Source organism: Barbus barbus (genome assembly GCF_936440315.1).
Source record: "Barbus barbus genome assembly, chromosome: 11".
NCBI lineage: Eukaryota > Metazoa > Chordata > Actinopteri > Cypriniformes > Cyprinidae > Barbus > Barbus barbus.
The window spans coordinates 21578192-21594250 of record NC_136739.1 but is presented as its reverse complement, the minus strand read 5'-3'; the positions used below and the strand labels follow the sequence as shown (position 1 = coordinate 21594250).

Here is a 16059-nt window from a genome sequence, read left to right as displayed (position 1 = left end):
TAAGGTTCTGCAATATATAAATATATTGTGGAAACTTAATTTCCTGTAGAACTGCTTTGCAACGATTTGTGGGATGATCTTGGGAGGACCTTGCGGATCTACTAGCTACTATTTTCCTCAGCTAATGACAGAAATGCTGTAAAATCTATTGCTATGCTGGATGAAATTATAGCATGCATACAGTAGGTAAACAAACTTAGTAAATATCATTCTTAATGAGCATTGTAAACCCCACTGCTCAGGAACCTTATGGTGCATTTCCAGATTGTTCTTTTGACTGTAATACCTAAGAGGCTTAGATTTAGCCTTTCAACAGACTGTTTCTCCTTTCGTCCTGGAAGACTGATCGTGGCTAAGTGATTTATAGTAGTTTCCAATTTTAAGTAAGGGACTGTCAAGAGGTGATGAGTCATGAAACAAAGCTCTTTTAGGATAAACTCTAGTGAGATATAGTAGGCGTGGTTTAATATGCACATTAGGCCACGTCACGGTTACACACAGAATGTACAACAAGGGCGTTTCAGCGGAAGATAAAGAGCGGATGGACGTTTATAAAAGGCGCGTTTGGGGCACCATTCATTCAGAAGGAATGAAATCTTCCATTTCTAAACTTTTAAAGACCTCTTCTGACAACGAACATATCCTGCCTCCTTCCGCGTTGAAGCTGTCAGAAATTGATTTAGATGATCAAATCGCTTGGAGCTCTCCCTCATTCTACTAACACGCGCTGCTCAGTTATTTATTTCAAGACTGTATCATGAAAATGGTAAGTTGTATCTCAAGTGTAACTATTGTATTGATCAAACTGAATTTTTGAATGTAACTAAACCAAACCAATGAGCCACGCAAACGCGGACTTGAAAAGAAGACTGTATTTGTTGCACCTTACAAATGCGCCATAATTTCGTAATTTAGTAGTAGACATTTTTCATCAAGTCTTTTCAAGATGCTGTTTTTCAAATGGCATGACGCAGAATACGTCTTGAATTAAATGGATAGGTTATTTAAAATTCATTTAAAAAAAGGAGGCGTGACAGTTTGACTGGTGATAGAGGAAGAAGGTCGTACAGGTTTTGAGGATGAGTAAATAATGACCGTCTTGGTTTCTATAAAAACATTACTGCATAAAGCGTCGTTCTTTCCAGCGAGCAGTGCTTCTAGAAATTTCGCAGGAGTCGCAGTGGCTTGTTCTCCTGTCACTCACTGTAGTAAAATTCCACAATTAATTGACACATTTCTTAACAGGACATGAGTGTCAATAACCAGGGCTTTGTTTTTATTTTTGAAGCAGGGTAGATTTAGTCACCCTTCCTTAAAAGGTTTAAAATCTCTCCTCCTGTATTTACTGTAATGTATTTTTTTTAAAGTTATCTATTGAATGTCGTTGCCGTAAAAAAAAAAGTCCCTTTCCTTTTTTTCTTGACCAACCAGAGAATCTATAAGGAGATTATCTCAGTCTGGCTGGATGTTGTTAGATTTAAAGAGATCTTATGGTTCATTCAAAAATGAAAATGGTTATCATTTACAACCCCGTTTTGACGATCTTTCTCGGAGATGTTAGGTAGAATATTTGTGACTGACTTGCATTGTTCCCCTTCAATTCGGTCACTCTACATTGCTATGGGAAATACATTTTCCTCTAATACTACTGAAGCCTTATTGAATCACGCCAGTGAAACTGGCCAATGCGTTCAAGCGCATGAAATATGAGCGGGAATCCCACTCTATATAAGGCAGTGCTTGTACGTCATCCATTCAGAATCTTTTTCTTCAGCCAACCTGGCGGGTTGGACTGCCCCCACTGCGGGGATATGAGTCTCTGGGCTCTCAGGCTCCGTGTGGCCATCGTCCAATGCGATGAACTCGCCCACCTAACTCTGCCGCGCTCTTCCTCTGCAGCCTCTTTCGAGCCAAGGAGGAAAGTGCCGCGAGTTTCTGATGCAGATCTCTCAGGATCAGGTGACGAGCCCGTGCCGGCTCAGTGCCCATGTGCTCCTCACCCCCCTGCTGCAGGTCCCCTTCCAGTGTGCTTCATGACTTCTGATCTCTGCCCCTCCCCCGACGCTCAAGATGTGGTGTCTTTCGGTGCCATGGTGGGCGCTGACGAGGAGGATGATGCCATTTCCCCTCTAAACCTTGCCGCACCACTGCAAACCTCGCCGGCAAAACTTTCTCCGCGGAGGGCCAAGCAGCTTCAGCACTGTACGTGATGGCGATACTCCAGGTATATCAGGCCAAGTTGCTCAAGTCTCTGGATGAGGACGGGCCGGACCCTGAAGTGTTTAAAGAGCTCCGACGCGCCACGGATCTGGCCCTCAGAGTGACGAAGGTGACAGCTCGAGCGATCGGCCGCAATATGGGGAATCTTGTGGTGCTAGATCGTCACCTGTGGCTTACTCTGACCGAGTTAAAGGACTCAGAGAAAACGGCCCCTCTGAACGCTCCCGTGAATCCCTCAGGTCTCTTCGGAGCGGCGGTGGAGACGTTCACGGAGCGCTTCGTTGAAGCACAGAAGTACTCGAAAGCCATTAGTCACTTCCTGCCAAAGCGCGGCGGCGCGAAACCTCCTACGTGTTCCAGCTCCTCCTCAGCATGCGGGAAGACCGCACGCCTCTTCTGCTCTTCTCTCGGAGGAGGAAAACTGCACCCTGCGCCGAAGACAAGCCACTGAAGAAGTCCGCTCGGTCCGCTGTGTGTGCTCACCACGCCCCCCTGCCTGTTGCGGGTGGCGGAGCAATTGTCATGTTTGTGTTTTGACTGTTCCACTATGAGGAACAGTGGAACAGTTCCACTATTCTTACAATGAGGCTCTTCTGACCGGGAATATGAGCGAGTACAAAGCATCGTGCTATGCTCTCCGACGCGCAGTAAGAGCCGCCAAACTCAGATACAGAGAGAGAATTGAGTCTCATTTCCAGCTCAATGACTCTCGACGGATGTGGCAGGGACTGAGGACCATCTGTGCCTTTGGAAACAAATCCTCCGCAGAGGTGAGAGCAGATTCGTTGCTGGCCGATGAGTTAAACATCTTCTACGGCCGCTTCGATTGCAACGGCGGCAGCGCGACTCTGCCGTCCAGCGCGTCAGGAAGCAGCAGGCAGAGCAGCGATAATCCTGTAATCACTGTGACAGAGGATGAGGTTCGGAGGGCGCTAAAGAAAGTGAACGTCAGGAAAGCAGCCGGACCTCATGGGATAACCGGCCGTGTTCTGAGGTCCTGCGCTGATCAGCTCGCTGGTTTGTTCACTTCCATCTTTAATGAGTCCCTTTCTACCTCCATGGTTCCCACCTCATTTAAAAAATCCATCATTATCCCTGTGCCAAAGAACAATAAACTCTCTTGCCTGAATGACTATCACCCAGTTGCCCTCACATCAATAGTCATGAAGGTTTTTGAGAGACTTGTAAAGAGCCACATCTGCTCCTCCATCCCTGTTACTTTGGACCTTCTTCAGTTTGCCTATCGCCCCAATAGATCCACTGACGATGCCATCTCTTTCGTCCTCCACTCTTCCCTCACACACATGAATAGCAACAAATGGGAATTATGTAAGGCTGCTATTCATTGACTATAGCTCAGCTTTCAATACTATAGTCTAGGGCTGTCGCGATTCGTCGATTTTTAAAAATCGACTAACCGACAAAATACCGGAAGTGGCGCATTTCACGGACGAGAATCCATAAAACACATTATTAGACTATTTTCCAAGGCTGCATGATATATTAAACACATTTAAAAATCATAATTAAGCATAATTGTGAATTCACAAACGCTATTATTTAATTAAATAATTATATGCAATGCAGTTCACACAGTATATGCTCTTTAATTGTTTACATGCGTGTAGGTTAAGCACGTGCGTCTCACAGCGGCTCCATTCACAGTAGCTCCACAGAAACTGTTATCATTTACATGTGGAGCGACTCATACTCCATCTCTGCATGTTGTTGTGAGTTTGTGTTTATTATAACCTTCATCTGGGAACGCAACGCGTGCCATTTCATCAGATTTGTAAGGTAAATAATTTATAAATCGACACAAACACAGGAGAATATATATATTTCAAAATAAAAGCTCAAACCCTCACTCTGAGTTTACACGTTTTGATGTCCACATATTCATTTAATTACAGCAGCTGTAGCATTTCTGTCCTAAAGAAATGGCCAAATATGAAAGATTAAGTGTACGTTTTAATTAAATGGTGCTTGGTCAATATTAAACAGTAATGTGTAAAAACAATCATCAGGCCGTCGGCGCTCCTGCAGGCCTTTATTGTAATGCGTAATATATATTAGCTCTATTGTTTATTATACATTATGTATTTTAACAGTTTTGTTCAATAACACCATATGATTTCTTGCTTTTGATACTTTATTTGAACTAATGATTATTGCATCATTGCTATTATATATGTACTTTAAGTCATTTTCAAAAGCTATTGTTCACTTAAATCCATTTTTATTACCACAAAAAATAATAATAATTATAATTATAGGGCCCTATGAAATCAGTTTTATTTCCAAATTCAGTTTTTTAAATTTTATTAATCAAATGGCCTGTCTAATTAATTGAGTTTTACAGTTTCATCTGTACCAAATTCTGTTTTCCATTATTTTCTGGATTCCATTTTAATTGTTCCATTAAATTTTAATAATAAAAAGCATCTCCAATTAATTGATTGTATATATAAAAAACATTTACATTTTTCACCTAAATAAATTCTGGTAAATAATATTTCTGGTAAATTCTCCGTTAAAAAAAATGTTTTTATTATAATTTTATTATTATTAGACTAGAACACGTGGACACGTTGTCATTCTCACACTATAATACTGAACTTTGATTTCAGTGATTTGGACTATGAGATGGACACTTGCTGCTTGCACTCTATGTTGCACTTCACTTTTGCTTTAAAAAAGGATTTAATAGAAATTTAGATTTCATTTGGTTTAATAAAATATTTTTAAGTAAAATTGTAGATTTCTTTTGCGGGAAATTAGTCGTTTAGATTAATCGATTAATCTAAAAATTAGTCGTTAGATTAATCAAAATAAAAATAGTCATTAGTCGCAGCACTACTATAGTCCCCATCAAGCTGGCTTCTAAACTCACAGAATCCTCACTCTGCGACTGGATTCAAGACTTCCTCACCGGCAGACCTCAAGTGGTCAAAGTTGGCCAGTTCACCTCAAACTCCATCACTCTGAACGTAGGAGCCCCACAGGGCTGTGTCCTGAGTCCCCTGCTCTACTCTCTCTACACACATGACTGCGTGTCCTCTCACAGCTCCACATCTATTATCAAATTCGCTGATGATACTGTGGTTCTGGGCCTCATTTCCAACAATGATGAGACCGCATACTTGGATGAGGTAGAGAGACTCACATCATGGTGCCAGGACAACTGTCTCTCTCTGAATTTGAGCAAAACTAAAGAGCTGATCATGGACTTTAGGAAGAGACAGCAGTGGCCCTACACTCCTCTTATGATCAGTGGGACCCCTGTGGAGAGGGTGAGTAACTTCAAGTACCTCGGTGTGAACATCTCCGAGAACCTGACTTGGACTACACACATCCAAACACAGGTTAAGAAAGCCAGACAAAGACTGTACCACCTGCGACAGCTGAGGAAATTCAGGGTCTCACCAGCAATCCTGTAAACTTTCTATTCAGGGACCATAGAAAGTTTGACTCATCTCGGTGTGGTATGGAAACAGCTCCAATCAGGACTGCAAAGCACTACAGAGAGTTGTGCGCTTAGCTGAGCGCATCTCAGGGTCTGCTCTCCCCTCTCTGCAGGACATCTACCTCAAACGCTGCAAAAGTAGAGCTGTCAAAATCATCAAGGACTCAAATCACCCTGGTAACCAGCTATTCACTTTGCTTCCATCTGGTAAGCGCTTCCGTAGCCTGATGGCAAAAACTGAGAGACTTAGGAGGAGCTTCTTCCCCCAGGCCATCAGGCTCCTAAACTCTAACTCTGTGTCATAACATCTCACGACTCCATGTAAATATCACTATATCAGTAAGTTATTCATAATTTTTTCTACCTTGTATTGCTGCTATGTAAATACCCTGTACAACTTTTTTGCACATTCCTTCTTATATTACTATTTAAGTCAACAAACATACTGACCTGCACATTTATATTTTTTTATCTTATCTTATCTTTTATTTTATTCTTTAATTTTTTCTACTTTTATTTTTCTTAATATTTATGTACATTCAGTGTTTTGTATTTTGTATTCTATATAATTGCACTGTCCTTGGAGCAGACCTGAATTACATTTCACTGCTGTTTATACTCTGTATAGTTGTGTAAGTGACAAATAAAAAGCTTGAATCTTGAATCTTGCAGTGCAATAAAGTCGTAAAACATACAAAACTCACCTCAATATCAGGGCAATTTTCCTCCACTCTCTCCCCTCTCCTCATCACTCACTCTCACACTCGTGTGGTATTAAACTCCCCACCCCCCAACGGCGAGTTATCCCTCACGGTTCGCAGTCCGCCTCGCCCGCTGTCACAGTTCACAGAAGCGTGGCAGGCACTGCCAGGGGTATCAGAGTGGGTTTTGAAATCAATAAAGAACGGCTACACGCTTCAGTTCTTCCGCAGACCGCTCCGTTTCAACGGTGTGTTAATGTCCACTGTACGGGATTGGAATGCCTGAGTTCTGCGAGAGGACATACACAATCTTCTCGCAGAGCGCCATGTAGAGACAGTGCCCCTCACAGACCGCGAGAGCGGCTTCTACAGTCGTTATTTTCTGGTGCCAAAGAAAGACGGCGGACTCCGCCCAATCTTGGACCTGAGACCCTGAATCGCGTGCTTTCAAAACGTTCGTTCAAAATGATCACGCTGAGACAAATCCTCTCACATATCAGACGGGGAGATTGGTTTATCTCCGTGGATTTAAAGGATGCTTATTTTCACATTCAGGTAGCCCCCCGCCACAAGCGCTTCCTGAGATTTGCATTTGAGGGGATAGCGTACCAATTCACGGTCCTGTCCTTCGGCTTATGTCTGGCCCCTCGCACGTTTATGAAATGCATGCGCATCCTGATCTCGACGACTGGCTAGTCTTAGCCCAATCAGAGAGCGCGCTGCTCAGCGACAAACTCAGACTCCTCGCTCATATTCAGAGCTTAGGGATGACTGTAAATATGCAAAAGAGCATGCTGGTACCAAGCCAGAACATCTCCTTTTTAGGAGTGGAACTGAACTCAATCAATATGCGAGCGTGTCTGTTGGAGGAGCGCTCACAAAAACTGATCAGCTCTCTCGCAGTCTTCAAATTAGGTCATTCTTCCCCGCTAAAATGCTTGCCCATCAAAGTGACGCGCGACTGTTTGCATACGCTGAACCTTTGGCGCAATATGACTCTGTATCGCCAGGGTGTTCGTATTGACCAAGTGATCAGGAGAAAGAATGTTATGACAGATGCATCGAGCACGGGCTGGGGAGTCGTATGCGATGGCAGACCAGCCTTCGGGACATGGTCAGAAATGAAGAAGTCATGGCACATAAACCGTCTGGAGCTCCGTGCTGTACACCTAGCGCTCGAGTACTTTCTTCCAGACATTCTTCAACGTCACGTTCTCATCAGGACGGACAGCATGACCGTGAATGTGAACTCGCGACCACTGCTGCAGCTGGCGAGAGACCTCCTTCTGTGGGCAGATCGACACCTCCTCTCCATCCGGGCAGTACATGTCCCCAGATGCCTGAACTACGGCGTGGATTTACTGTCGAGGAACAGGGTAATCCACGGGGAGTGGAGATTACACCCTCTGACAGTCAAAATGATTTGGAGTATTTGGAGTATTCGGCAGGGCGGAGGTGGATCTCTTCGCATCAGCGGAGTACACTCACTCCCTGGGAGTGGATGCACTAGCTCACAGCTGGCCGAAAGTATGCAAGTATGCTTTTCCTCCAGTAAAACTTCTGCTTCTCTTGCTTTGCAAAATCAGAGAGGAAAAGGAAACTGTTCTGTTAGTGGCACCGAAATGGCCCAATCAGCTGTGGTTCCCAGAACTGGTGGAGATGCTGGTAGCTCCCCCGTGGACTACCCCACTGAAGAAAGACCTCCTCTCTCAAGCACAAGGAACAATATGGCACCCAAATCCATAGTCATGGAGCCTTCATGTCTGGCCGCTCGACGGAGCTTGCCAGTAACAGATTCACTTACTCAACGCGTGTTGAACACTATCTCTGAGGCTAGGGCTCCTTCCACGAGCAATGGAGAGTGACCGAATTGAAGGGGAACGCTCTCGGTTACTTGCGTAACCTCAGTTCCCCAAAATGAGGGAACGAGACATTGCTCTTATTGCCTTGTCACTGAGCTCAGGATCTTAGAATGCAAGTTGCTTCAGTCAAAGATTCTGAATGGATGACGTACAAGCACTGCCTTATATAGAGTGGGATTCCCGCTCATATTTCGCATGTGAACGCCATTGGCCAGTTTCACTGGCGTGATTCAATAAGGCTTCAGTAGTATTTGAGGAAAATGAATTTCCCATAGCAATGTCTCATTCCCTCATTTCGGGGAACCAAGGTTACGTAAGTAACCGAGAGCGTTTTCTATACTTTAAACTTAATGGTGATTAAGTCATTCTGCCTAACATCTCGTTTTGTGTTCCACTTAAGAAAGAAGGTCATATGGAGTTGGGAATGACATGAGGTCTGTAAAGGATGACATAATTTATGTTAACTGTCCCTTTAACACCTAGTTGTTTATAGTATTGACTGATTAGCAAATGCAACCTGATAACATCAGCACAGGTCGTGTTATACAATTACAATATCATGGTGTTATGGTGGTGTGCTTTGATATATAGATAAAGCCTTGATGAAGGGTATGGGTGTAATCATCATCGTATACAGTAATTCTAGACCTGTACTGTGTCTTAATGCATATTATGCACATGTCTGAGAAATCTGTATAGGTGAAAACATCGTGAAGTACAGACAGAGCATAACCTACCTGGTTTATAAAAAAGCTTGGGCTATGAAAAGGAAAGTAAAGTACCTACATTTCACTGCTGGTTATACTCTGTATAATTGTGAATGTGACAAATATAAAATCTTGAATCTTATATTTTTCCTCATTGTGTGCATTTTACCTAGATTGGTTATAAGGGTTTTTCTTTGGTATGGGTTGGGCCATGGCTCCCCGTGTTGGGCTGTAATGTAAGAGGAACAGAGTTGCCATTGTTCTGACAGCATACACCAGATACATGCGTGTTATGCATCTTAAATGATTTACAGGAGCAGTTTCACAGTAATACCAATAGGTGGCAATAGTCATTGCTTGTTGACATTCCTTGAATTTTTTGGGTTATTGGCATAAGCATCTGGTGGTGTGTGTTACCACTGATTACTTTTAAAATTTAGTTTCTCATTTCCACTTTAAACCTCAACATTAATATGACCTAACTAGCTGTCAGGGCTGTTGCAGTCTGACCTTTAGCTTGCTGTTAGATGGGATGTTAAGTCAGCGAACCAACCAGTGTAGTATTATGCAATAATCTGCCCTATGATTCACAAGGAATTAGTGCCTGAAGTCCAAGCTGGTATAGTTTTCAGATGGCAGAGCAGTGGATTGGGAAGTGATGCGGCTCATTTGCGTATGTCCAAGTTATGCAAGCATTAAAGTCAGGCACTGATTGGAGACAAAGATGTAACGATGCATGTTGAAAGTGAGGTCTAAATAAACTTTTCATAAAGATTGAAAGGAGTAAATGATTATTATGATGAATGTTGTTATCATTTTATATATTTGAAAATGGACAAAGTGAATTAAACATTTTTTTTATTGCCGTTATTAATTTCTTCTAAGATACACTGATATTAAACTTCTATATGAATTTATTTTAGGCAGTTAAATTCATTTTGAGATTCACTGAAGGTTGTATTTAACAGTGTTTAACTTTGCCTCACTTAATATTTTAAAATACTAATAACACTGTTCATCTAAATGTAAAATTGGGGAAATGAGAATGCACAATTAAATAAACAATATTGTTCAATACCAATAAATTGATCAAATGTTTTATCTATTTTTTCTGCCTTTTGTAAATCTTTGCATATTGTGTATATATATTCAGAAACACTGTTACAATTGAAATGTTACAATTGAATCTTTATCAAAATGCTGTTTTCCTGTTTTGTGGTGATTATAGTCAATGGCTAGTAATAATTAATGGGGTGGGGAAAATCTGTCATCAGCTTTAGGCTTTTGATCCACAACTGGTCTAATGCATGCCCTGTTTCTCTCTCTTTCTTTGTGTTTGCTGTCTTGCAGGAATGTAAACGCTTGCCATTTCTAGACCAGAAGCCAGAGACATCCTCCCCAAAATAACTCTTGTGCTTCATGAGAGCACCGTTGGATAACCAATCAAATCAAAACCAAACACAAACCAAATAGAAATCCATCTGACAGACGGCGGATGCTTCAGTTTCCTTCTAGAAAGACAGTAAACCAAAGGAATAAGAGATTTATGTGCTTTTGCTTGCATCTTTACCCAAATAAACCAATTATTTTGCAGACGATTGCATTTTGAACTGTGATTAGTAGTTTAAACATGTTAAAAACGGGACCAGTGATGGAGGCGGCGGATATTGCAGTTGTTGCACTTTATTTTGTGCTTGTGCTTGTAATTGGTCTGCTCGTCATGTGGAAGGCCAACCGAAGCACTGTCAGTGGCTACTTCCTGGCAGGTCGAAATATGAATTGGGTGGTTGTTGGTGCCTCACTGTTTGTCAGCAACATCGGCAGCGAGCATTTCATTGGGCTTGCTGGTTCTGGTGCAGCCAGTGGTTTTGCAGTGGGCGCCTGGGAGTTCAATGCCCTCCTGCTTCTGCAGCTGCTCGGTTGGGTGTTCATCCCAGTCTACATCTGCTCTGGAGTTTACACCATGCCAGAGTACCTCTCCAAGCGCTATGGGGGCAAGCGGCTAAAGATTTATTATGCTGCCCTCTCACTTCTGCTCTACATCTTTACTAAACTGTCAGTGGACTTGTACGCAGGAGCTCTTTTCATCCAGGAGTCTCTTGGCTGGAACATCTACCTGTCGATCATCTTGCTTATTTCTATGACCGCCTTGCTGACAGTAACCGGTGGACTGACTGCTGTGATCTACACGGACACTCTACAGGCCGTGCTCATGATTGGCGGTGCGTTAACCCTTACCATCATCAGCCTACTCAAGGTAGGCGGTTTGGAAGGGGTGCGGGAAAAATACATGGAGGCAATCCCCAATGTCACAGCCATCCTGGCTAACAGCAACTTCAGCTTCCAGTACACAAACTCCTGCCGAATCCATCCCAAGCCAGATTCCCTCAAGCTCCTACGAGGGCCACTGGATGAGGACATCCCTTGGCCAGGCTTCCTTTTGGGTCAAACACCCTCATCCATTTGGTACTGGTGTGCTGACCAGGTCATCGTCCAGAGAGTGTTAGCCGCCAAGAACATTGCCCATGCCAAAGGCTCCACACTTATGGCAGGATTGCTTAAGATCCTTCCCATGTTCATCATCGTTATTCCAGGAATGATCTCACGAATATTGTTCCCCGATGAGCTGGCATGCATTGGACCAGAGCACTGCATGGCTGTGTGCGGCAGTCAGGCCGGCTGTTCCAACATTGCCTACCCTCGGCTGGTCATGAACGTCATGCCGGTGGGTCTCAGAGGGTTGATGATGGCTGTGATGATCGCTGCCCTCATGAGTGACCTAGACTCTATTTTTAACAGCGCTAGCACCATCTTCACACTGGACATTTATAAAATGCTGCGTGTATGTGCCTCCTCCTGTGAGCTGGTGGTCGTCGGCAGGTTTTTTGTGATATTCATGGTGATTATCAGCATGGCTTGGGTGCCTGTCATTATTGAGATGCAAGGTGGCCAGATGTACCTGTACATCCAGGAAATGGCAGGATACCTAACTCCACCCATTGCTGCCCTCTTTCTACTTGGAGTCTTCTGGAAGCGTTGCAATGAGACAGGCGCATTTTGGGGTGGCATGATTGGGTTCGTACTAGGCACCACCCGCCTCTTTCTTGGATTCATATATCGTGAGCCAAGATGTGACCAGCCGGATGAACGCCCGGCTTTCATCACAGATGTCCACTACATGTACATTGCTGCCGGGCTGTTTTGGATCTCCGGGCTGGTGGCAGTGTGTGTCAGTCTGTGCACATCTCCACCAGAAGAGGAGAAGGTCATGCGTACCACAATCTGGGGCTTGAATGAACTTAAGCGCCTTTCTGTGAGTGAACGAGAGGAGATGTACAAACTCACTAATGGTAGTGGCGATGGTGTTCTTAAGAAAGATGTTCCAGAAGATGTCCAGAAGGAGAGATGTCTTGATGGGGCTGACATGAAACTCCTTATGCCCTCCCCTTGTGACCAAGATCCCATGACCCCCAGCACAGAGGCATCCACACCGATGGAGCTGTATGCCAATGGTCATGCAAATCTTGTAAAACAGAAGAATGAAGGCAAGTGTGATGAAGAGAGCTGCCTGCAAGTGTTTGACTGGATTTGTTGTCACAAGGAGAAAACATCTGTTGTCGAACCCAAAGTGGTTGAAGAAGATGAAAGAGCTCTCCGTGAAATGCTCCATGAACCTCCTAAGATCAAGCTCTTACTTAACTTAGGCCTGGTATTTGTCTGTTCACTGGGTGTTTTCATGTTTGTGTACTTCTCCTTGTAATATGCTGATCTTGCAGGACCGTAAGGCCTGTGTGAAAGACAGCACATTTATATGAACTATTTGTTATTATAAGCCATTTAGGGACTGTAATATTTACAGTGTGGTTTATTTTTTCTTTTTAGAACTTCCGGTCACACTTTATATTAGGTGGCCTTAACTACTATGTACTTGCATCAAAAATAAGTACACTGTACTTTTTGTGGTCATATTGAATAGCAAAACACTTTTGCTGCTATTGAGGTGGGATATGGGTAAGGTTAGGGACAGGTTTGGTGGCATGGGTGGGTTAAGGTGTAAGGGATGGGTCAACAGTGTAATTATAAATGTAATTACAGAAATTACTTACAGATGTAACTACATATAGGTATTTTTAAAAATATAAGTACAATGTAAAAACATGTATGTACACAATAAGTGCATTGTATCAAATTATTAATTTAAAAGTAAGTACATAGTAGTTAAGGCCACCTACTTTAAATAGGGACTGAACTTCCTTTTAGGGACTTTAAGCATTTTGAATCATACTGATAGAAGTTATTTATTCCTTTACCTTGGTTCTCTCACACCTCCTTGAAAATATTCAGCTTTTCTTTGTGGTATGTTCACAACCAAATGCATTTTTGAAATTGAAGCTTTTTTATAGTTTATACTTGGTTGAGCTAAGGTAATGTAGCTATTTTTATTCCTTGGTGAATTTTGCCTTAATTTGTGCACTCCTTCAAACCGAAATGAGGGCAGGTTTTTTTTTGCCTCCAGCCATTTTATTCATTCAACAGACCAATCATATAGTAGTACGTAAATGTGTAAGGAAGTTGTCTTTTGCATATGCACACTGTTAGGACTACCAAATTTCTAAAACTTAACTTCACTTGTAAAATTGTCACCTGTGTAACTGTAATAGGGTTTCCAAAGTTTTAATGTGAGATAGAAATTGTGAAAATGAAGAATTTACAGTGAGAAAAGGTGGGAAATTTATCATGATGTCAGTTTTTATTTAAATAGACATCACTGAGGTGAGGTAAACTTAATGTACGTTCCCAAATACAAGCAAGTGTTTAGTTCTGTAAATTGTAACTGTAACTGTATATGTAATTTGTTGTATTTTCTGTGCTTTCATTACTTTGTATTTAAAGCTACTTTCAATGGACAAAAACACCAAAATGCCTTTTTTGCAGAGCATTTGTACAGAGCTGTGAAGACATTGCTTTTTGTAAATATAACATTTAATGTGGAAAAAAAAGACATCCAAGATATTATTGCTATAAAACAACTCAACTATAAAATGCACAGCCTGGATGTTACTAAATGACCATAAGAACCACCACAGGAAAGACACTAGCTGGGGAACACTGTTGTTAATGTGTTAACACATTAAATTATATTATGATATCCCAAAACATTAAGACTGGGATGTCCAATTTTGATTGCTGCGCAAAATAGTATCTTGTTCTTCTAGAAGAAGAATTTGATTATGGCTGCAGTAACAGGCATTGCATGTTGTTGATCTGCTGTTGAATGCACTATTTGTTCAGAGAAAGGGAGACTGCTGGATGGCCTTAGTGAAAATGAGATGGGCGTGAGGGATTTTCTAGACAGATGTAACTTATTTTTGTAAGTACAAGTTCACAATGTTGTATTAATATACACCTTGAAAAGCTCTTAAATGTTATGACATTTGAATTCAGAAGTTATGTCAAAAGAGTTATGAGGAGTCTTTTCCTTCAAAAAGTCCCTTTTTATCATTCCAAATACAATGAAGTAGGGATAAAGTCATTGGAGGGCTATTGTTTTGCATTATAAATTAAATATATGTAAATCACTCCATATGTTTAAATACATTTTTGTACAGGTAATCTCTTTGTAAAAGAAGTTCGTGAATAAAAAGAAAACATTCAATAGACATTTGTTCTTTTATATTTAGTTTCCCACAAATTATCAGTTTGGTTTTGGACTCTTGTGGTCCTTGTTAATATTACAGAAGTGATTCCTATTTTTTTTTTTTTTTTTTCAGCTATAAACTCATTTTATTCTTATTTAGGTTCATTCTCAATCTCAGAGGGAAAAAAGCAGAGTCATATCACTGCATAAGCTATAATGAAATTTACAAAGTTTGGGAACTGTTGTGATTATCTGAGGTCTAATTGATTCAGATTCATTGTTCTAATCATCCAAGCCTACATAATCTCCTTGAAATGACAATGTAAATGATCAGTTTTCTTGTGCTGTTTGTAGTAGACTTATGCTCCAACAACATCCTTTTAGCAGACACTGGACACTTGTATATGCATATGTCCTTTTTTTCTGGCAATGCCATAATACTACTTGCTTAGGGGTGTGGAATTGATTGTTGGTTTTGGGTACACCACAGATTTTCAAACCAACACCCAAATTTTTGAATATGTATCCATTAATTTAGTAGTGAAATGATGATTAGGTTCTGTCTTTTTTGAAGGCACTTAAACGTTGTTTGTTTTGTGTTTGCTTATGTGAATTGTAATTGACATTATTTCATTCAATGTCACTCTCTGTGGTACTTATTTTAACATGGCCTTTCATAACAATAAAAGGGTTTTGTGTTTATTTGGTTTGATTTGTTTTCAGTAGCTCATGTTTTGTTTGTATTGAATCATTTGTCATTGAATGGTGAATGGATTTCAGATATTTCTGTTGTGTGATTTAGCTTAGAGTGTGTACATATCTTGTAATGTCTTGTGTTGCTGTTGCCAGATATCTGGCTTTATCGATTCATTGTGATGAGTTCCATGAGCTAAAAAGATGCATATGGAGTTTATAGCTTTCAATCTCTGATTTTATCAGAAATACACAAATTATTTGTACATTGTACATTTGTTGGTTTTATTATCAAACGTTGCAGATGAATAAAAAGTTTGGGAAGGACAAACTGTATGAGCTTGGTTATTTGCCATAAAATCTTATATATTGTGCCATTTACTTGCATGTTGTTTAATTACTGGCATCTTTAATTAATTTGTCATATTCCAAACAGTTGACTCAAACACCACTGCATTTCAAAACGACAGTTTTACAGTCTGGTTTATCAGTCATTCATGGCTTCATAAGGTCAGATGATCATCCTTTCTTGTTGTAATATGATATTGCATTAACACTACCATCAAAATTGTGCATAAAGATATTTAGTCCTGTTGTTTTTCCCCTAAATTAATATCCTGCATAAAAATTTTAATCCATCTGCAACAGGAAGACAATTACTCCTACACACACACACACACGCACACACAGAGAATCAACGATTTCAATAACATATGCACGTTAGCTGTATAAAGTCACTGAGTAGTTATATTAGCAGAACTATATACACTAG

The 16059-nt window shown here is 41.2% G+C and overlaps 1 protein-coding gene across 1 annotated transcript; it reads left to right on the top strand.

Moving 5' to 3' along the window:
• The first annotated feature begins 477 nt into the window (after positions 1-477).
• Positions 478-15615, top strand: LOC306877374 (sodium/myo-inositol cotransporter-like). The gene is made up of 2 exons (XM_079429109.1): positions 478-766; positions 10307-15615. The coding sequence occupies exon 2, from the start codon at positions 10587-10589 to the stop codon at positions 12714-12716; it is 2130 nt and encodes a 709-aa protein (XP_079285235.1). The 5' UTR covers positions 478-766; positions 10307-10586; the 3' UTR covers positions 12717-15615.
• Positions 15616-16059: the final 444 nt, after the last annotated feature.